The sequence below is a fragment of the Epinephelus moara genome, chromosome 22 (assembly GCF_006386435.1).
Source record: "Epinephelus moara isolate mb chromosome 22, YSFRI_EMoa_1.0, whole genome shotgun sequence".
Taxonomy (NCBI): Eukaryota; Metazoa; Chordata; class Actinopteri; order Perciformes; family Serranidae; genus Epinephelus; species Epinephelus moara.
The window spans coordinates 27,127,446-27,150,002 of NC_065527.1; the positions used below are offsets into that span (position 1 = coordinate 27,127,446).

At 41.4% G+C, this 22,557-nt stretch overlaps 1 protein-coding gene and 1 pseudogene across 2 annotated transcripts; both read right to left on the reverse strand.

Annotated features, from left to right (window-relative positions):
• Positions 1-427: 427 nt before the first annotated feature.
• Positions 428-8,179, reverse strand: LOC126384248 (major histocompatibility complex class I-related gene protein-like; annotated as a pseudogene).
• A 2,109-nt stretch (positions 8,180-10,288) lies between these two features.
• LOC126384557 (major histocompatibility complex class I-related gene protein-like) lies at positions 10,289-20,508 on the reverse strand. Of its 2 annotated transcripts, XM_050035680.1 has the most exons (8): positions 20,341-20,496; positions 17,877-18,146; positions 14,685-14,925; positions 13,193-13,560; positions 12,022-12,129; positions 11,806-11,823; positions 11,640-11,700; positions 10,289-10,929 (listed from the first exon to the last, which is right to left on the reverse strand). In XM_050035680.1, exons 1-7 carry the CDS (start codon positions 20,387-20,389, stop codon positions 11,645-11,647), a joined length of 1,110 nt encoding a protein of 369 aa, XP_049891637.1. In that variant the 5' UTR covers positions 20,390-20,496; the 3' UTR covers positions 10,289-10,929; positions 11,640-11,644. The 2 variants fall into 2 exon arrangements, with proteins under 2 accessions (XP_049891637.1, XP_049891636.1); XM_050035679.1 differs by lacking the exon at positions 14,685-14,925 and having other exon boundaries at positions 10,290-10,929; positions 13,193-13,513; positions 20,341-20,508.
• Between the last annotated feature and the right edge of the window lie 2,049 nt (positions 20,509-22,557).

Sequence of the window (22,557 nt, forward strand, 5' to 3'; positions counted from 1 at the left end):
AATGTGCCAGGCACTGCAGAAGTTTGACCGGACATCAGAGCCAGGAGGTGGAGCAAAATCTGCTGCAGTATTTTATATGCCAAATGCGCAAGAGAGGTGCCTGCACCTGCACGCATGGGCAACTTCTATATTGTCCAGTTTGTCAGATTTTTCTCATAAATCCTTAATGGTGAGACAGACTTGTTACACTGGACATCACCTTTATTTTTCACTATATTTTGTATCACTCATTAAGCGTATTGGTTGGGCTTTGAAAATGCATCCTCTGGTATCCTGATTATAAATTTTTGTGCAAACAACACCCCTGTTGTACACACTGCATTTTGTCTTCTCAAATATAAAGCACACAAGTACCATTCCACATTTGTTGCAGGATTCCTCTTTCAGTCTCTTTTAGTTCTGTACACATCGTAACACATATCAAAGTTTACTTTTTTGACTGAGTCTCTGGATTCAGTCTCTCACAGTGCTCATGGCTGTTGTCTGGAGCTGCAAGGTCAGAAACAAACTGTTAGGAAAGAAAATGATCTTGAAAAAGTTTATCTGCACAATAACTGAACCCTTTTTTAATCTACAGCATAAAGTGTGCTTCAGATCAGCTAAAATAGAAAAAAAATAGGTTTTACTTACGAGATGAGGGGCATTTGGCTGAAATCAGAAAAAAAGACAAATCATTTCAGTTACAATTGGAAATGGCAGAATATCTCGTCATCATATCCCCACTGAATATTATCCCTTCCTTTGCTCACGCAAACTGAAAAATAAATCCTTTCCACCCTTCTGTTTATTCCTTATGTTTCTTATCTCTTCTCTCCCACACCATTGTGTTAGGCAAATTACTTTCAAAATGTAATGTATTACATATACTATTTACTTTCATCTAAAAGTTAATAAAGTACTGTACATTATTACTATCTGTGTGGAGTAATGCTTTATTCATCCACTACTTTTGCATTACTTTCACCAAAATAACAAGGCATTATAAAATGGATATAAAATGGAACAGTGTAGATATTTTTCATAGCAGTTTATCAAAGTATGGAAGCCAGAGTTTATTGCAGTCAATTATAAATCCAGTGGTAGGTGATACTGGATTGCCTAGTAAAAGCTCTCCTCCGGAGCACAGATCTGGCCCATTCATGCATTCACATGCTGTGGTTACCACTTTGTACTGAAAACTCTGGCTTAAGTAAACAATGGTATGATGATATAGAACAATTAAATAGCCTCCACCTTTCCTAAATAAATGAATAGCTTTGAACACAGGGATGGCCAAGTAGACAAAGGATCAAAGTCTGATATACAGTGCAACTGAGATTAAAAATTGTAGGCCAATCATATGAAACATAATAGACAAGTGCTGAGGTTAGCACAAGTAGACTGGTGTACGAGTCGGCCACACTATGGTAAGCGCAAATGAAACGCCACAGCTGGAACACCCGCCTGTGAGTTCCTTTTCAGCTACAACAGCAACTGAGAGACAATTGTGAGTAAGACAAGGACAGACACATTGACGATGTAGGTATATTCATGGAAACACACTGAACACTTAATTTCAGATTGTAACATGTTACCTGACACAGGAAATGTAATAGTATTACCCAAAGTCCTATTAGTAGCATGTTATATTACTTAGTTACTAAAAACTAAAACTACTAAGCTATATTACTGTAACACCCTACTTTTGTAACACTGATCATGGTATAATCATGTTATCATGACTCACAGGCTCTGAGCCCAACAGCGGTTGCTGTTGGTTGCTTCAAACTGTAAAGCTCGTTTTGATTCAATTTCAACTTAACGACTAAAATTAAAGACTGAAAAAGTTGAATAGGAAAGTAATCTTTCCATTTTTCTCCCTCACCTTTCCTCCTTTTGTAAATGACATATCCAATGGCAAAAATGGGGATAACCGTAAGAACAAATAGTACAGCAGTGGTTATGTTACCAGGCTTCTCTGTTGAATACAAAAAAAAAAGAAAAAAAACATTAAGACCAGCACAGATTAAGCAGGTTAGAACAGAAAAACGTCTATCCAACAATTCATTCATACATAAATGTGGGTTTTTTGCTGTGAACTAAGAGTAACTTAGAGTTGAGTTAAAACTGAGGTAGGCAGTTTTATTTTAGCATCATTGGGCAAAAATATCATAATAACTTTTAAGCATATTGTAATTCAAGTAGACCGAGAGAACACTACACTTCTGGCTCTGTTTTCAGGCTTTAGAAAATCTAGCCCGTGATGGGAGAGTTTGGCTAATCATAGGTCATCTCAGAGAGAGAGAGACTTCCTATCCCTTTGGTAAAAGCCTGATTCGATGCTGGAGAATCCTGTAAAGAAAGTTGCTATTCCAGCATTGGCAACAACTGCACTGCAAAGCAACCAAAAGAGGAAGATGGACTGATCAAAAAAAGAATCTAAAAGCGAGTCTGACAATGAACGAGATATCGATAGAGTGTTTCAGAGATGGAGAGACAATGTTGCTGATACTTGAGCCTTCTGCTAACTAAAGCCTTCTGCTCTAGCTTTCTGCAAGCCCTCTGCTAAAGGCTCACGGCTGTGGCTTCCATTATAGACCACCTTTCCAGGAGGAGAGTGGGCAGTAGCTGCGGAGACAGACCCCCAGTCAGCAACCACAGCTACACATATCCAGCCAGCGTAAACCCCTGCTCCAGTGGACCAAACAGCCCCAACTCCCCACTGGATTAGCAAAACTTCCCATTGCTGCTGCTACACAGTTAAAAAGTGGCACTGCAGCTGGCTACCAGCCCGCTGTGACACGCAATGCTGGGGGATTTGCGCTGGTCAAATTTGAGCCACTACAGCCACCGACCAAGACTCTGTCTCTGGAGCTGCTGCACGGCACGCTCTTCTCCTGGGGAAGCAGTCCACAGCAGCAGAGACTGAGGCAGAGGGACTGTGGGGTGGCTAGCTACCTAATTGATGTCTCATTTGTGGTCTGGTTAAGAGAGAGAGAGCTCTACAATGAAATATGATTAGTTAAATCAATGTATGGAAACACTGGGTTGCTGTGTGAAGTGTATGTGCCAGTGGTTGTCTGGGGTGGGGGAGGGGCTTAGTAATGAGAGGGGAGAAGTGCAGGAGGAGGGTGCATTTTAAAATTTCTGTTTTTCTTAGCCTTTTCCAGATCTCTGCCTACCCCAGCATTAATACAGTATTATTAAAGATTTTGGCGGTTAACCTTAAAGGACAACTTCGGTATTTTTCAACCTGGGCTCTATTTCCCCATGTGTATGTGTGCATATGATTCATAGGTTTAACATTGGCCTTGTTCATTCTGACTTGTGTAAAGAGTGAATAGGCAGCACAAACCTGTCATTTGTGTATTAAAAACGAGAAGATAGAAATTAGCATCGATTTTATTAAATTATTTAATGAAGCTCAGCATAAGTTCAATCAGTAAAGCTTTCTTTATGCTCTCTATCTTCATACAGTCCCATTCAGCACCCTTTAAAACCAGTCTTACCCCAGTTGGTCCTGATCACCGCTTTGTCCAGTTTGGTGACGATGTCGTCCTTCACACCAGAAAGATGAAACACACAGTCGTACCTCCTCCAGTCTTTAGGTGGGACTGTTCAGGTCACTGCTCATCTGGAAGGATCCATCATGGTTGGGGAGGATCTCTCCATGGTCCACATTCTCATGATTCTCCTCTCCGTCTTTCCTCCAGAACATCATGGCTCTGTCAGGGTAGAAACCTGTAGCGTGGCAGCTGACTGGAGAGGAGGGAGACTTCTGGAGGAGAGACACTAAGGGATGCTCTGCAGAGAGAAGAGAGAAAGTGGGAAAGAGAGGGATAGAGAGAATGGAATGAGAGAGGGAAAGGGGATAGAGAAAAAGAAAGGAAAAGACTAACAGGAAAGGAAAGAAACAGGGAAAAAGAAAGATGAAAATATTCAGTGAGAAAGAGAGAGAGAAGCAATTAAAGACAGGTCAATGCATGAAGTTCACAGTGAGAGTAAATGCCGGTTCATACCAGTAGCACTGGTAGTTGTTGCTGGCCAGCCTTGATGAGAGCAACATAAATAAGTAAGTACACATAAAAACAAGGCTAGGAGGCTACAGCCATGCTCGCAGCTCTTCAAGCTGTACTTAGGTACAGCAATGCTTTGAGCTAAATGCTAATCTCAGCATGCAAACATGCTGACAGTGACAAGTACATTTTCCTGATTATTCTTGCATACTTTTACTTCAGTAACATTTAAATTTTGCAGCAATTTGACTTGTAACAGAATATTTTTACAGGGTGGTATTAGTTACTTTTACTAGAATAAAGGATTTAAGTACTTCCTCCACTGCTCTGAGCCCTCTGGTCAGAGTGAAAGACCTCCCTCACATAACATACCTGCTGCTGTCAGAGAACAGGTGAGATAATAACACACTGTTAAAATCCCCAAACACGAGCCGAGCAGGAATAGGAGGCCAAAAAAAAAAGTCACTGGGGAAACTATCTCATGGGGCGCGGATGCGCATGGCAAGCATGCATATGCACACTCACAGATAGTGAACTTGGGCTGGGACAGCAGGCATGAACAGTTACACCGTGGCTGTATCGAAACCTATGTGTGCAAAACTGCGGGTCACAAAGCACGTTTAATATTTAATGAGTTATTGAAAACTTAACTCACATGTATAACACAGATAGAACTGAATAAAACCACATGTGAAGCTCATGATGCCGCTGTACATACTGCTATTCCTCTGAGAAGGACAGAGCTGTGGTAGCATGAGCACAAATATCAGCCGGCAGGTCCTCCCCCACTGCAACATATGCATCATTACATTATAAAAATAAGATGTAACTTCTCAATGCCTAGATAAATACAAATATTAAATAAATAAAGTCAAATCTGTTCGAGCCATCTGTCTCAAGTCAAGTCTCAAGTCATAAACGCTAAATCAAAGTCAAGTCGAGTCTTTAATCAGCGTTACTTAAGCAAGTCCCAAGTCCTCAAATTTGCAACTCGAATCGGACGTGGCTCGTGTCCCTCACCTCTGTTTGACACAATTTTCAGTGCAGTTGCATTGGTCTGTTCTTGCATGGGAAGCGGCGATCAGCATGCATGATAGGGCTGCACAGGCTGCAAGGATGTGGCAGTGGGCTATAAGGGATCAGTAGCTGAGAGATTCCACCTGAATTAGGATGAGGTGGGTATTAATGCAGGAAGTAAGATGGTTAAGGTATGGACCTACTCCCAAAATTTTGCTACATAGCTTCAATTGGTTATAAACTTAACCAATGGATGAACAGATCTTTTGACCTGATATTGGTCGATGAAAAGTCAGGGGTTCAAAGTTCTTATAATTTCTTCTCTTTGGACCGTAAATGTGTGCACCTAATTTCATAGCAATCCATCTGATCGTTGTTGAGCTTTTTAAGTCTGGACTTATAATGTTAAGCTGTTATTGGTGCTACAGGAAAGGTCAGGGGACCACCAGAGTCAGTAGAATTCATCCTTTGAGGACTTCAAATATCTGCACAAAATTCTTGGGTAATCCATCAAAAAGGTGTGAAGATATTTCTTTCTGTACCGAAGTGAACGAAATTTTTAACTTGCACCATTTTATTTACTTAATTTATGTCTTTTGTTAAACATTTTTGGTTTCATGTTTACTTCCGTTTTGCATTCATAGTGAATTAAAATTGTTGGACGGAGCCTGAGATCCAAGAATTTCATTATGACTACTTCTATGTAATTGTTGTAAGGAAATAAAGAACTTGAGCTTGACTCAAGAAGCAATAGATAAGATAAACTCATATCATGTAACAACTTTTCTTTACTCTCTACTGGTTAGACCTATATCACATCTTACTGCCACAGAAACTGATCAAACAAAAGGTAATGCCAGACTGATTGGACTGATAATACTGTACAATGGCAGTTAAGTCTGACCAGGCAGTATGACCATTGTTGTGTCCCTGGAACTACATCAGGTCATGTGACTCTACCTGTTCTCAGCAGAGAGCTCTTGCCGAAGGCGACATACTTCCTTAGGAACTCAGGGCAAATCTGAGTGAGGTCATTCTCGAAGAATTTTAGTCTAGCTTTGTCAGCATCCCATCTCAGTTTGGTGATGACAGCCTGTGGTTTCGGAGCGATCCATGTTAATGTCTTCAAGTCGAATGCTAGGAAGTCTTCTCCATCATAACCACACTGCATTAAACCATTAACCTCTCCAGTTTCATCATCCCACTCACAGCCACTCATCCTCTGGAAAATGTGAACACCTGAGAGAGAGAGAGACAGACAGACAGACAGACAGACCGAAACAGAGGCTGAAAGTTATTGACACTAACATGCATCATCTAAGTTAAGCACAAGTTAAGCATGAGTGGTCTTTCGATTCTCCACCTTGTCTTTGTCTAGAATGGCCCTTTCAAGTCTTGAGGTGCATAGGCTACCCTCTGAGTTGTGCATTAAAATAATCCTTGATTTGAGATAATGTTGGTTAAAGAAAACATGATCATAAATTCCTGCATAACATTACACCTACACCAGCCGGTGGTGCTACTGAAAATAGCTACCACTAGGACCTTAGACAGGTGGCATGGAATTAGGTAGGTGCTGTGAGACTAGCCACACTCAGGTTTAACAGGCACTCATGTTTGTATGTATGTCTGTGCTATAATTCAAAATGGAGACTATACTTGTTTGCATCTTTACAACAAAGATGAAAAACATTTTATCAGTGAAAAGTGAACATACCTCCAGTTTGGTTTAAGCGATGCATCAAACTCTCAATGGTGTTTGTGACAGTGTGCTGGTTACCTAAACACTGGTCAGTGTACCACTCCAAGTGGCTGGGAATCTTTTCAATTTATCAATCCAGTCTGTTTTGGCCTGTGGTATTAGTCCGTTGCTGTCACAGTAACCAATCTGAACTTCGTTAACCAACGCAACAGCCACAAACTCTGGGATGCTTCTGACTCCATGAGAGGAAGTGAGCATATACTTCAGGGAGTGTTTCACTGTGGGATGAACATATTGTTGGGTTAGGGTCATTTGTTTTTACACTCATTTTGTCACTCTCATTTTAGCTCCGGCTTTGGCAGCTGCAAGATGTTCACCCTCCTTCAACTGGCTAATTGCTGTCTTTGTCCATCTGCTGATGCTGTGCAAGTAGCATACTGTGTGTTTATCAGAGCCTACCACCTATTTTCAATTGATGTTAGTCTGTTTAACATTTATGTTAATGATTCAGCTAAGAGAGATTCAGCTATAATTGGACATTATTTGCCTTTTAATGTTTTTTATTTGGCCTATTTATGTTGTGTGCAAAATTCATTCATCAGTTAATGTACACTTACTGCATACAGCCGAGAGTGCAAAGAATCATTTTAGACTCACAGTTAAAATGTTGAATAGTGCAGAGGACAACATCACTGATAGCTGTAGAAATGAGACACTACACCAACAGGTGGTGCAACTGAACTTACACAGAGTGGTTAAACTTCTGTCCTCTACATCACTATGTAAAACAAAAAGGAAAACATTTAGTAAGATATGGGTGCAAAACACCTTTGCTTATGGCTATTAGGAGTTATAAATGGTAGTTAATTAATGAAGTTATTTCATATCAGAATATGTGCAGTTGCAATCTTAATTATTAGTTTTACTTTAAGATAATATGATTAATAGAGTAACAGTTTAAAATCAGAGACAGTGTCTGCGGGCACCTTTAAAGGGCAAAACGTTACAGGAAGCAAGGACATAGATCGGACATAAACAGAAATGTCCCATAAACCAAAGCTACGTGGTGTTATTACTTTTCACCATTCACCAGGTCATTGAATCCACTGCAATACAAGAAAGACGTAACAAGTGCTCCTACTGTTTCAGTGTCCTTTTATGGCGCGCTCTCGACCACGAACATAAATCATGGTGAATGAAGAGGGCAGTTCCGCTCGCAAGGTGAGCGCCACCAAGACATGCCAGCAACAGTGTGCGTTAGTAATAAAAATTGGCCAAAGTACCCTGTGTCTTTTGATTACTTGTAAAATGTTTTCATAAAGTAGGACTGATTTAAATTTCGATCTTACCTGAGAATGCAAAGTGGCACAAGATAGGCAGCAGCATCAAAGTCCTCATGCTTTGGTCAGAAGTTTCTTTTATCCATTAGTTAGGTGAGTTCAGTCAGGTGAGTCGAGTCTCTTTGGGCTGTGGGGTGCTTTCATTCGTCTACACCGGCTCCTCCCTTCCCTCACTGGCGGCTCAGCTCGTCTCACCTGGGATGCGACAGAGAGAGAGAGAGAGAGAGAGAGAGGAGGAGGAGGAGGTGAGAGGCTGAACGATCACCCTCCCTCTAGGACCCTACAATACCAGAGTGACGACACGTCCATTGACTCCTGTGGAATGCTGAAGTTAAGCCTCACGCGCCTGGTGGGGCATGACTTACTTTTAGGTGTCTTGGTCATATTAAGTCACGCTTATAATTTGTTTATTTCAAAATGTACAGAGTAACATTATGGTAGACAACTTTTTTCAGAATCTAATAAGTAATAAACATGCATTGACATTGAGCTATTGGCCAAACTGCATGGGTAGACATTAATATACTGATGTGCTATTATACTGTTACATGCATTACAGTACATACAAGTGCCTGCGTAGCTTAGTCAGCAGAGCATTCACATCAAATTGAAAGGTTCAAGGTTCGATAGGCTCCACCAACTCAATTTATGAACAGCTTGAGAAACTGTTTCCGTATTCCTTTTTTTTTTTTTTTAACAGTATACACTTTTTAAAATCCATATTCACTTGGTTTATTGCAATATATCTGCATTTATATAAATGAAATGAACATGACAATCTGTTTGTTCCTAGCGTCCTGAAGTATTACTAGTTTATGAGACAGATAATAACATCTGCAGTTATATGCCACTTACCTTACAGGTAATAATCTCAGTGGCCTTCTCCAATGAAAACCATAACTTACTACATAAACAATGAAGCTGCAATAAGTGAAACATTCAGTAACTAAGATATTGGCCTTGCTACATTGATGGGGTTGCTGATGTTGTAATGTAGTAGGCTTGACTATAACTGCTTGCAGATGAACGCTTTTTTTTTTAATTTTAATTGTTTTAAATTTAGCGCGCAAACTTGCTTAACACGTTAGCCATTGAGAGAGTTGGAGCCACTTAAAAGTCATTATTAAAACAGCAGGCATTCATGACACAGCAATTAATGACCACAATGTGTTAATTTTTACCTGTAAATGGGTCACCGGTGCTCCTATTACGGTAGATTATGGTAGAGTATGCTTTTAGGTTTGCTTGACTTTGGAAACGCACAAGAATTCCTGGTCGGCAGCAGTGCAGCAATACTGAAGTTCAGTCAGTTCTTGGTAGGATATGCAACGCGCTATCCCGCCACTAGAGGGCACATGACCAACTTTCCGCTTGACCAATGTGTTTCGCTACTCTGGTATTGTAGGGTCCTACCTCCCTCACTCCAGTGTCATCATGAGGACATGACATCTACTTATGACAGACATGATCTGAACTTCAAAATAATAATATTTTTTATTTTTATTTTTATTACTGACACCCCAAGGCAAATATTGCCATTAAACCAAATCCTTTACAGTCCTAAGTGAATTTAATATGCAATGTCATAATACAAATAGCACCAGTCAATAATGAAAAAATATGTTTATAACTATACTATAAGACAAAAAGGAGCAATGCAAACAGTTATGATTCTAATCAACACAGTACATTGCTCATTGAAACATTGTTGTTATTTCTGGCTAACCTGCTGCTAACTTGCTTTATGTCCTTGCCCGTTGCCATGCAGCCAACTTAATGCTGTCTTATGTCTTTATGCTGTCTTTGTCCTGTGATTTTTTATTTTATTTTATCCTTTTATTCATTTCAAAACATCTTGCTAAAGGACAGCTGAAAATTAGCCAGCTGGCTAACACTGGCACATTTACAGAAAAATGTTGTTTAGTGTCCTATAAAATATATAAAAAGAAATAAAATAATAGAAATAATTAGAAATATCTAGCAGTCATGACTGAAGATGAAGTTAGTGTAGGTATTAAACATTATTTGAAGGCAGTTCAGTTTTATTTTAGTTGAGGATAACACATTTAATGTATGTGTCTGGACTGGGGTCTTTAATAGATCATCCTTCAGGTACAGCAATAAACTGGCACTGCATAAAAGTGTTGAGATTAATTTTACTTGAACTTGCAGGAAAAAAACCTGGAAAACAATTTTTGGTGGGAATTTTATTTATTCATTGGGACCATTTTTGAACAAGATTGGGTTTGAGTTGCAACTTGAAAGGGAACAACAGACACCTCCATGAAATGATATTAAACAGCAGCAATACAAAAGAAAACGTAGCAGCACCACAAGACAAATTTATTTCACCAAAAATTTTTAAATAAAAAATGCCCAGACCGGAGATAATTTCCACAACATTCAATATACTCTCATACAGTACCAGATCTGTGACAAAAGGTTAAAGGCCATCAATCAAAAAATTTAATTAAATTATAAAGTTAGGAAGAGAGGTAGCATGTTGTTTGAGCTTGGTTGTAAGTTTTCTAAAACAGAATGTAGACACAAACACCAACTGAAGTGAACAGATTTAGTCAAAAACAGATCAAGTAACTTAAAAGAAGGATATATATCATCTTTTAGACAAATCACTTTTACTTTTTTTCTAAGATAAGATAAAGTACATCCTTACATATTTAATGATTGCTAATCATCACTAAAAACAATAAATCACATGACTGAGTGATACAAATTTGATATCAGAAGACCCGAAGACATCCCACTGGAATAATGGTTGTGCTCTTTTCTTGTTTCTCTCTTCATGTGTTTGGTCTCTGCTAGCTGCTGCAGTGATCGCTTCATACTGATTATGCTGCCATCTTGATCAGGACTCCTGGAAGAAGAGATTTTGTAGCTAAATAAAGGATAAATTAAATGCAATAAAAATGTTTCTGTCATTTCTTAGATAATCGTTCTTCACTGTATCCACTGACAACCTGAAACTACTAATAATTTGATCTATGAATCCACACTTGACCAGTTTCATGTAATATCGATAGTAATTAATGTTTGATGAAACATATTTTGTTATGTTTATGTTTTGTTATGATTCAAAATATAATAAAATATTTGTGCCACAGTTCATTTGTTGGAGTTATGTATCATCTTCTTATCTATACTGCATAGCTGTAAAGAGATAATACAATGACATACAAAAACAAATACAATGGGACCTGGGTTTAGTTTTTAATTTATACAGTATTTGCTCTCATATTATATGCAGTATGTTTGAACGAAAATGTAGATTATTCAATCAATATTAAGATAAAATCCTAGTTCCCATCAATTCCAATAATTATATTGGATTACCTGACTGAGAAATGTAAGAAATATAATTAAAATGTATATGTAAATACATAAATATCAGAGGCTTGTGAACAGTTTTTGTATGCTTTAAAGGATTCACAGTTTTACCTAAGACAGTATTAAAGAGTATCATATATCAGTATGTCAGTATGTGGTGGCTAGTTTCAGGAGGAGCAACAAAGGAGGGATTCTGCATACAGTGTCTGCACAGAGTAGCTGACATGATGAAGTACTCACTGTGATCAGATAAGAGCTGCATGTTTAACTGAAGAGGTTTGAGAGGAAGAAGAGTCTGAAGCTATACAAGAAAGAAATGACAGTATAGTTGAATTTAAAACTATTGACTGTATTTATTTCAACAAAGAGAGAGAGGGAAACGCAGATAATCTGACATAATACTTACAGTTTGCAGGACTAAATCCTGAAATATAGATGAGATATCACAGCATCAAACATGTAAGATCAAACATTATTTAGAATATCAGGTATATCAGATTAAAAGGTTAGAGAGTTACTCTCAGTACATAAGCTAAATGCTAATACTTTATTCTTCAGCTGGCAGTCAAGCTACTGAATATCAGCTGGCTTCATGGTGAGTAAAAACATATTTTGTCCTTACCATTATTGTTCCTTCTCCAGATGAAGAGTCCAGTGATGCAGAGTGTCAACAGCAGCAGTCCTACAACAACTCCAACAACAGGACCAGCAGGAACCTCTGAGGGAGCAACTGGAACCACAACAGAACATTCATATTCATTTGTCTCCACTACTATATTATAAAGCAAGTTTGACAGAGCCAGGCTTTCTTTGCCTTAGCTTGCTCGACAAAGCCTATAACCTCAATCAGAGATTCCACGAAGGTGGTTATTAACTGTCTTTGTTTGACTTGGCTTTCTTTCTCAGGTTCCATGTGAGTTCCCATTAAAGGGGGTGTTTGGTGTGTCTTTTGACTCTTCCACCACACAAAATGGACTGATTGCATACCACCTATGAAGAATCTAAAAAAATATCACAGCAAAAAAGCAATACTGTGGCAGCAAAGGAGACAAGAAAGGAATGTTGGCAGAATCTCTGCCAGACATAAGCCTGGAGGTGATCATGCGTTTGGTAGTGTGTGTGCATGTACGTGTGTATGTGTCTGTCGGCAGCTAATCATGAACTAATGGACCAATCAGCTTTACATTTAGTGTGCACATTTATGACTGTATGCTCAAGGACCTCTCATGGAAGTGGGAATTCACATTTGTTTATAAACCTGTTTTACTGACTGTTTTATACTGTCATTGAGTGCTGACCAGTGGCACCCCCAGAAATTTTCCATCAGGGTGACCAGATGGGGCCACTAAGAATCTTTGGGTGGACCATCAAAACCAAAAGCCCTAACTAAATTTTCATTGTGCCCTCCTTTGCAGTGCACCTCAAAAGATTATTAGCACCATTTACTGCTTATCCAACTCCCAATGTCAAGAGTGTTGAATGAAAAAGCACATAAAAATTCATCCACATGGGGCGTCGGTAGCGTAGTGGATAGTGCCAGTGCCCCATGTACAGAGGCGATGCCTAGCTGCAGCGGTTGCAGGTTTGACTCTGGCTTGCAACCCTTTGCTGCATGTCAAAACCCATTCTCTCTCACCCCATTTCACTCTGTCCTGTTCATTAAAGGCAAAAAGCCCAAAAATAATCTTTAAAAAAAAAAAAAATCATCCACATTTGAATTTAACAACAAATGCTTTTCGGCATATTGTGTGGTTATGATCCAACTTGGCGTTTTTTTTCAAAATTCCCATCACCTCTGATAGAAGTCTTGCCCCAGTTGGTCCTGATCACTGCTTTGTCCAGTTTGGTGACGATGTCGTCCTTCACACCAGAGAGATGAAACACACAGTCGTACCTCCTCCAGTCTTCAGGTGGGACTGATGAAAGGTTCAGGTCAACACTCATCTGGAAGGATCCATCATGGTTGGGGAGGATCTCTCCATGGTCCACGTCCTCATGAATCTCTTCTCCATCTTTCCTCCAGAACATCATGGCTCTGTCAGGGTAGAAACCTGTAGCGTGGCAGCTGACTGGAGAGGAGGGAGACTTCTGGAGGAGAGACACTGAGGGATGCTCTGGAGAAAAAGAGAGAAACAAAAAGGTATGTCGAGCATTTAAGCCACTGAGAAGAAAATTTACAAATCAGACATGACTAAAATATTTGACAGTATAATCCAACCAATGGCCCTTTATTGTAGAAAAGTTTGGGGTCCACTCAGCCGACAAGATTACACTTGATGGGACAAGCATCCAATAGAGACCCTGCATGCAAAATTCTGTGGGTCAATATTAAACATCCACAGAAAAACACTGATGCATGCAGGGCAGACTTAGTTTGCTACCGCCTGACCATTTACATTTTAAAAACATTTAGACCTTGGTTACATCTTAAATTAAGCCCCCAAGAGATTTCATGTTCTGCAAACCCAGAAACTGAAACCCAAAAAATGTCCCTTCTGTCAGCTGGCCATGGTACTCCCTGATCAAATAACACCCATTACTGTTCAACCTGAGACCAGCACTGCCTTCCAACCACTAATCAGAGTAAACCAAATTACTGAATTAACAAATGTTACCTATGTGGAGCACTGGAAGAATCAAACCAAAGCTCAAACAGTCACAATTGTTATCTGGCCCTAAACACTGAACTTTGAAGTCCCAAATGCACATACATTTGGAGTTTGTTTTTTATATATAGTTTATCTATGTTATGCAGTGTCTGTATACTGTCCAATTATTTGTTCAGTTTGACAGACAGAAAAAATGGAGGGAGAGAAAGAGGGTGAATATGAAAGGAAAACTAGAGAAAAGAAAGATGATGAAATTCTATAGGGAGAAATCCAGATAAGAGAAAAAGGAAGAGATCAGTTGAAAAATATGATGGAGAATAATCGCTGACTAACCTTAAAGGGAGCAACATAAAAAGTATTTCAGTCTGGACCAAGATGAAGGACTAACCGATAAACTGACAGACAGCCTGTCACTGCAGTTAAACTTACTTAACTCTTGCTGACTGTGCACTAGCTATTGTTAGTTTCAGCTTTTATGCATAGTAACATCAGAGAACCCAAAACTGTTAGTCTCTACTGATATGTGACAACTATATTAAATGTTACTGCCACAGAACATGGTCAAAAAGAAAAAATGTCAGGCTGATTGGGATGATAATACATGACAGTTCAATCTGGACAAGCTGTATGAACACTGTGTTCATGACAATGCATCAGGTCATTTGATTCTACCTACATCCTCAGGTACTCAGGACACATGTAAGTGAGGTAAATCTCATAGAATTTGAGTGTTGTTTTCTCAGCATCCCATCTCAGCTTGGTGATGAAAGCCTGTGGTTTTGGAGCAATCCACGTCAGTGTCTTCAGGTCCAATGATAGGTAGTCGTCTCCGTTATATCCAAACTGCATAAAACCATTAACCTCTCCAGTCTCATCATCCCACTCACAGCCACTCATCCTCTGTAAAATGTGATTGACTGAGAGACAGAAATAGAGAATGTAATTAAAAATGATGCATAGAAGATATCTCCAGTGGAAAACATATTGTGTGATGCACTGCTATTCTCCCAATCTTGTGTTGTGCTCATTATTCAAGAACAAATAATCAGTGCACTTTGTCTTTATATAAGTCATAAAACAAAAGTTACAATATTGTAACCCTAGTTCTATTAACATAGGCAGAGCCTATCCATCCATCCATTTTCTAACTGCTTATCCTCTTGAGGGTCGTGGAGGGGCTGGAGCCTATCCCAGCTGACACTGGGCAAGAGGCGGGGTACACCCTGGACAGGTCGCCAGACTATCGCAGGGCTGACACATAGAGACAGACAACCATTCACGCCTACGGACAATTTAGAGTCACCAATTAACCTATCCCCCGGAGTGAACCCACACTGACATGGGGAGAACATGCAAACTCCGCACAGAAGGGCTCCCACACCCGGGATCGAACCAGGAACCCTCTTGCTGTGAGGGGACAATGCTAACCACGACACCTCCGTGCCGCCTCTACTGGACTCTATTAATATAATACTATATAATATATAGTACTACTCCTCCAATCACAAGCCTGCCTTCACACACTGAGATCGGAATAAACTTATTTGGCCAAGGATGTGCTTACCTAGATACGTGCAGAACCCACAGTATATAAAGAGGTGGCTGAACCGCTGTCAGTCATCCTACACCCTTTTCAGCGAATGGTAAAGGCATAACAGGGCCCCTAGGTAGAGGGCTCCGCCTATGCTAACACAACTAGGGTTACAATACCATATCTTTCGTTCTGTCTCACACAGGCTCCACCGTCTAGTGGATGCTATAGGTACACTGGGTGGAGCTTGATGAATAAAGGCACCTGTCCCAACATAACTTCGACCCAGCCACAGTTGTCCTGACTGGCTTAAGATTAGTCACCTACTTCTTTATAACCTAGGCCGCAGCAAAGAAGTAGAGGTCCCCAGCCAACCCAGGTGGCAATCAACTGAACTGGGTGGAGCTCTGGCCTAACTTTGCAGGGTTCGAAAGACAAGCAAGAGACCCCCTGCACACCATGTTTCCTGGGTCATCAAGGAACACAGACACATGTTGGTGTATCATGCCCAGATGGATGTCAGGAACAACACAGCTGACACACACCCAACCCTTTTATTCCAGCGAGCACAGACGCTGAAACGAATAAACAGAGAGGGCCTAGACCCCGCTGCTGCCATCACTGTACATACTGTATGTCTTCAACGCTCTGCTGAACAAGGCTGCCAACACTGCCACATCATGTTTGGAGTGTGCGTGGACCACAGTGGAATTGCCCCTGCCCGCCTACCTGTAGGCTTGGGAGATGCACCTATAAAGCCATCTCACAAGGCATTTCCTGGATAGGGCCTTACCGGCGACACCATACCCAAAGCACACAAACAGCTGTTTAGTGTGTCTGATGGGGACTGTGCGTTCAACATGACATGCCAATGCATGAATTGGGCAGAGCAAATGCAATTTTGTTTTCCTGTCCCCCTCATGGGTTGGAGGACAAAAAGCATATAACTGTACTGTATGAACTCCTTATGTTTTTGGGAACAAAGGGATTTGGTCTGAGAGAGGCCCCACTGCAGTCACCACAAAGCAGTAAGCAACAGGCCAAGGCCCTGAGCACCAATGGCAGGTTCCACTGCAGGCTTGCATCACCAGGCATTGCGTCCTGCCTCCCTGCAAGAACTGCTTCATGAGAGGGTGGGCAAAGACCGGTCTGTCGCCAAAACCATGCCAGGAAAAGATGGTCGCTGCGTACACTTTAATAGTGGCATGTGACAGCCCTCTATCCATCAAACACTGCGAAAAGGAAAGAGTAGAACCAACTGCACACACCAGGGGATCTAGCCTCCTTTCTTGGCAACAGTATTGGAATCCCACCCACTTTTCCCTTGAGGACCCCACTCACACTGTCTGGATGGTCTGCATAACCTGCACAGACAATCCAGCCCTCCTCAGCCTGCCCGCCTCAGGAGCCAAGCCTGTAGAGGTTGATCTAGAGTGGGCAACGTGCCTATCAAACTCGCCTTCCTGAGACAGAGCCCCCCAGAACTGGGGGATGATCCAGAGCTGGGCCGCCACCATTTGAGTTATTTCTGCATACCACAACGCTAAGCGGTGACCTGGAGCATGCCGGGTTAAACTTCCTCGTGCAACACTGAACCCTGAGAAAATCCATTATATTCACTGCCAGGGCTCTCGTATTTCAGTGGCTGCTTCCAGGACACCTCAATAAACTGCTGCAGATTGTCATCACCAGCGGGAGGTCCCGGCAGAGAGATGTTGGCACTGGGCCCCCACAGAACACTGATATACTGGGCAATGATGAGGCGTTGTCATCATCTACAGACAAAGCCGTTGTCTCAGCGGGGGTGACCAGAGAGTGTGGCAGTTGGAGAGGAGGTCTTCATGCCATTGATCTGGAGCTCCTGCTCACTCTCATGCCAGCAAAGTGTCACATTGAAGCATCTTACGTGATCCCTCCACTGTTGGTGTCCAAACTCGGGCAGCAGGCCACGCAGGCAGGTGATTGCTGAACACTGCTCTGTGCTTTGTCTGTGCTGAGGTTTAAGTGGTGACTCCATACATGGAGGAAACTGCTCAGTGTGCAATTCACTTGCTGAAGAGAAAAAGGATGACTGACAGCGGCGAGTCACCTCCTTATATACTGTGGGTTCGGCACATATTCAGATAGGCACGTCCCGATTTGCCAGCTATGTTGATTTAGATTTGAATGTGTGAAAGCATGGTTGGGATTGGGTAGTAGTATTACCCATAAAATCCAGTAGAGCCTGTGTGAGATAGAATCCAATTTCTATTTCACACTTTAAAAGTCACAATTACTGTTAAATGGTTAACAGTTAAAAGTGCAATAGGCTATAACATACATAGCTATATACTGCACCTCCAGTTTGGTTGAAGCGCTGTTTCAAACCGTAAATCGTGGCTTTGAAGAAGTTATGCAGATTCTCAAAACACTCTCCATTGTGCCACTCCAAGTGCTGAGGATCATTTTCAAATAATTTTTTCATCCAGTCCTGTTTTGGTTCAACTTTCATGATGTTGGTGTCACAGTAACCCACCAGAATTTCATCAAACACTCCAACACCCACAAACTCTGGGAAGTTTGGGACTCCAGAAGATGCAGTAATGAAATACTTAAGGGTGTGTTTCACTGGAAGAAAAACAAGGTTCATACAATCAGCATAAGCAGCATTATCATCGCAGTCATCAAAAATATAAATCACTTCAAAACACATCACTTAGCCTATCAATATGAAGTAAAAGTGAAACTAAACTACAGGGGCCATAGTCACAAACATTCTGAGAATACTCCTAGAGAGCTCTTCTTTGCCTAAAAATTTTAAGTAAGGAGTCCTAGCTTAGGAGTGATTTAGGAAACGTTCTCACAGCAGCTCAAGCAAGGGACAGAAAGTTTTACCTTGGTGTGGAGGTATGGTTGACCCTGTTCTTATGACAGATGTGATTAGTTGTCACAGACATGCCCTTTTGGGAGCCTGCCCAGTGGAAATGAAATGACCTGCTGACTGTTAAAGTGTTGTTGTTGTTAGTGTGATCACTCTGCTGATGGAAGCTTGAGACAGACCCAAGTCATCACTGCTGCACTATTGTGTTTTTCCAGTTTTCCAAATAGATTAGTATTGTGATCATTTTATTTCTGGCATTATAGCATTAGGAGGGAAATGTGTACATACCCCCAATGAGATCGACCACATGTATTATCCCTGCACAATCTAATCTGTAGCATTTCATTTACTCACTGTCATCCAGTGTTTGGCGAATACTTCTCCAACCTATATCTGTTGCCAACATTTTCTCCTCTGCTTTAGTAAATCTTAAGTCTCTTAAAAGTCCTCCTCCTTTAGGAGCTCTTTTAAGGTATAAGATGCTCTGTGAAAAACTTTTATCTTTACCAGGACTTAGTCTTAACTTTGAGGGGAAATTCTCAGCAAACATTACAATTCTAAGAATTTTCTTATAAGTTCGTCACTAGAAGGAAAGCTTTCTAGTACTACGAGTTGCTCCTTAGAATTATAACCTTTCATATGAATTTCCTCTTAATGTTGAGACTAGATCCTTGTAAAGATAAAAGTTATTCGAAGAGCATCTTAACCCTTAAGAGAGCTCCAACGATGAAAAACTGTTAGAAGTAGGGAGGAGGACTTTTAAGAGACTTTTCTTAAGCAGAGGAGAAAATGGTGGAAACACAAAGAGGTCAGACAAATCCTCCCAAAACACTGGATGACAGTGAGTTAATGAAATGCTACAGATTAAACCTGCAGGGATATTATTTGTGGTCATTAGAAATCATTAGAAATGCTCTCACATCCCCCACCGAGCGCAGCTTAAACGCCAGAAATGCAAGTGATCTCTACACTGTACTATTTGTCTGTATGTATTTGGCAACTGGAAAAATGCAATAGTGCAGCAGTGATGACTTGGGTCTGTCTCAGCCTTCCATCAACAGAGTGATCAACAAACAGTTACAGCCTTATATTATGACACAGTTCATTTCATTTCCACTGGATGTCCACCCCTTGCAGGCTCAAAAAAGAGCATTCATTGATGGGACCAACATCCGCATCATCTCAAAATGATGACGTTTTTATAAACAGAAAGCAGCACCACAGCATCAATGCCCATTGTTTTTAGTGCTGACATGACTTTGAACATTGTTGCAAAATGGCCAGGCTCCACACATGATGCCAGGAGTGCCAGATTGGCCTGAGAAAGGGAATGCGGCGTTTATCTGCTGCGCTATGTCCTCCCATGCCTGCCTCATGGCTTGCGCCATGACACCGGGGCCAAAATTCCCTCTTAAATATTTTTGCGCAAACCTGCCACTTAAATAGATTGGCCAGCGATCACAGATATTGATTAAAGCTAAGCCACCCCCCACCCACACCCACACACCCGTTAATATCAAATAGATTCACTATAAATGTTATAGTATATAATAATATAATATATAATATATAATAACTATCAGTACGTGAATGATTCGGTTGGCCCGTGTTTCCAATATTTTGTAGGCTATTTTGATTTACAATGCATTCAACAGTGATGTTCATAATCACACCATTTCTTCATGGAGACTAAATCTATGATTAGGCATATCTGTATGCCATTCTACGCTCATTATCACGAGTGCCTTTTTTTTTTGCCCAACACAACTCGTCATATCTAGCAACGGGGTCAACCACACCTCCTCACTAAGGTAACAGTTTCTGCCCCTCCTTGCTCAGAGTTGCTCTAAGAATTTTCATAAATCACTCCTAAGCTAGGACTCCTTGCTGTGAGTTATTAGGCTAAGTTACAGTAAGAGCTCTCTGAGAGTGTGATCTTACCTGGAGATGAAACATGACAGAAGAGAAGAAACAAAAGTGACTTTTTCATCTTATTTTGATCAAGACGTGTGGGTAAAGCACCGAGCTGGTTTAACTGTTTGGTCTTCTGTGCTATTTCCTCGCCTAGAAAGGTGGGAGTGTATTTGTTTTGTTGAGAGTTGGGCGGTTCACACTGACGTTGGGAAACTTATTCCTCCTGTCTTTGTTCCAGTCCATTGTGCCGGAGCTTGTATCACATGTTGCTGTTGCGTCAGAAAATGTTTTAATTCTCTAAAAGTTTTGCAGTTGAACCTCGTGATCAGCACATTAGGACTGCAGTGAGTTCTGCAAGTCACCAGATGTCACTGTGCTGCTACTTTTGAAGCCCAGAAGCTTCTCAAGGCTTACCATCACTATTCTGACATAACTAAATTAGGGACTGCACAAACTTATAGAGGCGAGGAAGGGGTGAATCTTCGATATCATTTTTTTTTTAAAGAAGCATCAGTAATAAAGCCAGTGAACACTCCTTTGAAAAAAAACTCCGCAATACCCTCCCAGAATATCTCAAAACAACATATTTATAACAAAAATGACAACATAGTGAAAATACAGCCACTCTATCTTTGAAGCTATTAGATAAATGTTCATTAAAGCTTTGTGGCTACTAATGGACTTCTGCATCACAATATTTTTCCAGTGACAATAACATTTGCAGTGAAACAACAAACAAAAACATTGTGGAGTTCCTCTTTAATCCACAATCTAAATTTATTTATTTATTCATTTATATCTTCTCCAACTCAGCCATGTTTGAAGTAAGTCACAACCTTCTGAGGCTGAAAAATTCTGCCCACACATAAGTGACAAAAATCGCAGTTTTTTAATGGACCATTTGGTTCTACAAGCTGGTCAATCCTTGTACACCCCCATGTTAAAATGCCCAACTTTACAGCTAAAATAAACATGTTTACACCCTGGTGCAAAAAACAATTTTGATTCCGTGCACCAGCTCCACTACTTCCTGAAAGGAAGTAGGCATGAGTATTTCCTGTCCTATACTATTGGATTAAGTGATTAATCAGGTGTGTGCTGGGTGTGCCACACACCTGAGCTCCAGCTCCAACTGGAGAACAGATTTAACATCTTGAGTGTTGAGGAATTCCCTGTTGAGGAATTTCCTCCGCTGCAAACTGTCCATTCTCCTCCCGTTTGCCCTTCGACTGATTCACTGCCAGCAGCCCGAGGGGTTGGGGGGTCTGTTTCGGGACCCCCGTTCAGGTCCACGACCTCCTCCTCCAGGCGCAGGATCGTGAAGGAGGCTGCTCTCAGGGTGAGACGCTCCGGCGGTCTTCCATGCCGTGAAGGCTCGTGTGAGCCCCCAGCCACCGCTAGGGTTGTGACCTCTCCGCACACTCCGCAAACAGTCCCCACAGAGCAGCGGCGCTTGCCCCCTCGTCCTCGGCCACTGTTCCCCCCAACCACTGCCATAGTGGGTGATTCCATAACCAGGAACATTCGCTTTTTTAATTCCACCACCCACTGTTTTCCAGGAGCCACTGTCACAAAAATCAGAGATAAACTCCCGGACCTACTGCAATCATTTCCACACTCCATTAAACGTCTGATCTTGCACATCGGAACCAACGACGTGGTCCGGGGTCAGTCTGAGCTGTTAAAGAGCGTTTTTAACCGTATTTTTTTTCTGCCTTAAAAAACTGCGGGGTGTCAGTCTTAATCAGTGGCCCTCTTCCCACACTCGGCCTCGGCGCAGAGCGTTTCAGTCGGCTCCTTCAACTCCAGTCTTGGCTCCGAACCGCCTGTAATATCCACGGGTTTTATTTCATAGACAATTTTAACTTATTTTGGAACCGCCCCTCCTTTTATCGACATGACGGACTTCACCCGAGCAAGTTAGGAAGCTGCGTGTTAGCAGCCAACATACAGCATACCGTACACACAACGCCACTCACACATGCGTGACTGTTTACGTGCCACACCCCCTCCTCAGTGCCTGCCTCTTCTTCTACGGAGCATTAGGCCCGTTTCCACCGCAGGAACTTCGGGGTAATTTTACGGGGCCGGGGCTGTTGGTGCGTGTCTCCACCGCAGGAACCACCCCCGAGGGACAGAGTTCCGGAACTTTTACGGGGGCTAAACAAGTCCCTGCCTCTGGGTAGGTACTCAGAACGGCCCCGAAAGACTCCTGGCTGGGGCTTGGGGATTACTTGGTGCTGA

Coding starts and splice junctions, on each gene's coding strand:
- LOC126384557 (XM_050035680.1), bottom strand. CDS start 20,389: ATGAAAAAGTCACTTTTGTTTCTTCTCTTCTGTCATGTTTCATCTCCA. Junction 18,147..20,340: donor CTGTCATGTTTCATCTCCAG/GTAAGATCACAC, acceptor TTTTTCTTCCAG/TGAAACACACCCTTAAGTAT. Junction 12,130..13,192: donor GGGCAAGACTTCTATCAGAG/GTGATGGGAATT, acceptor TTGTGGTTCCAG/TTGCTCCCTCAGAGGTTCCT.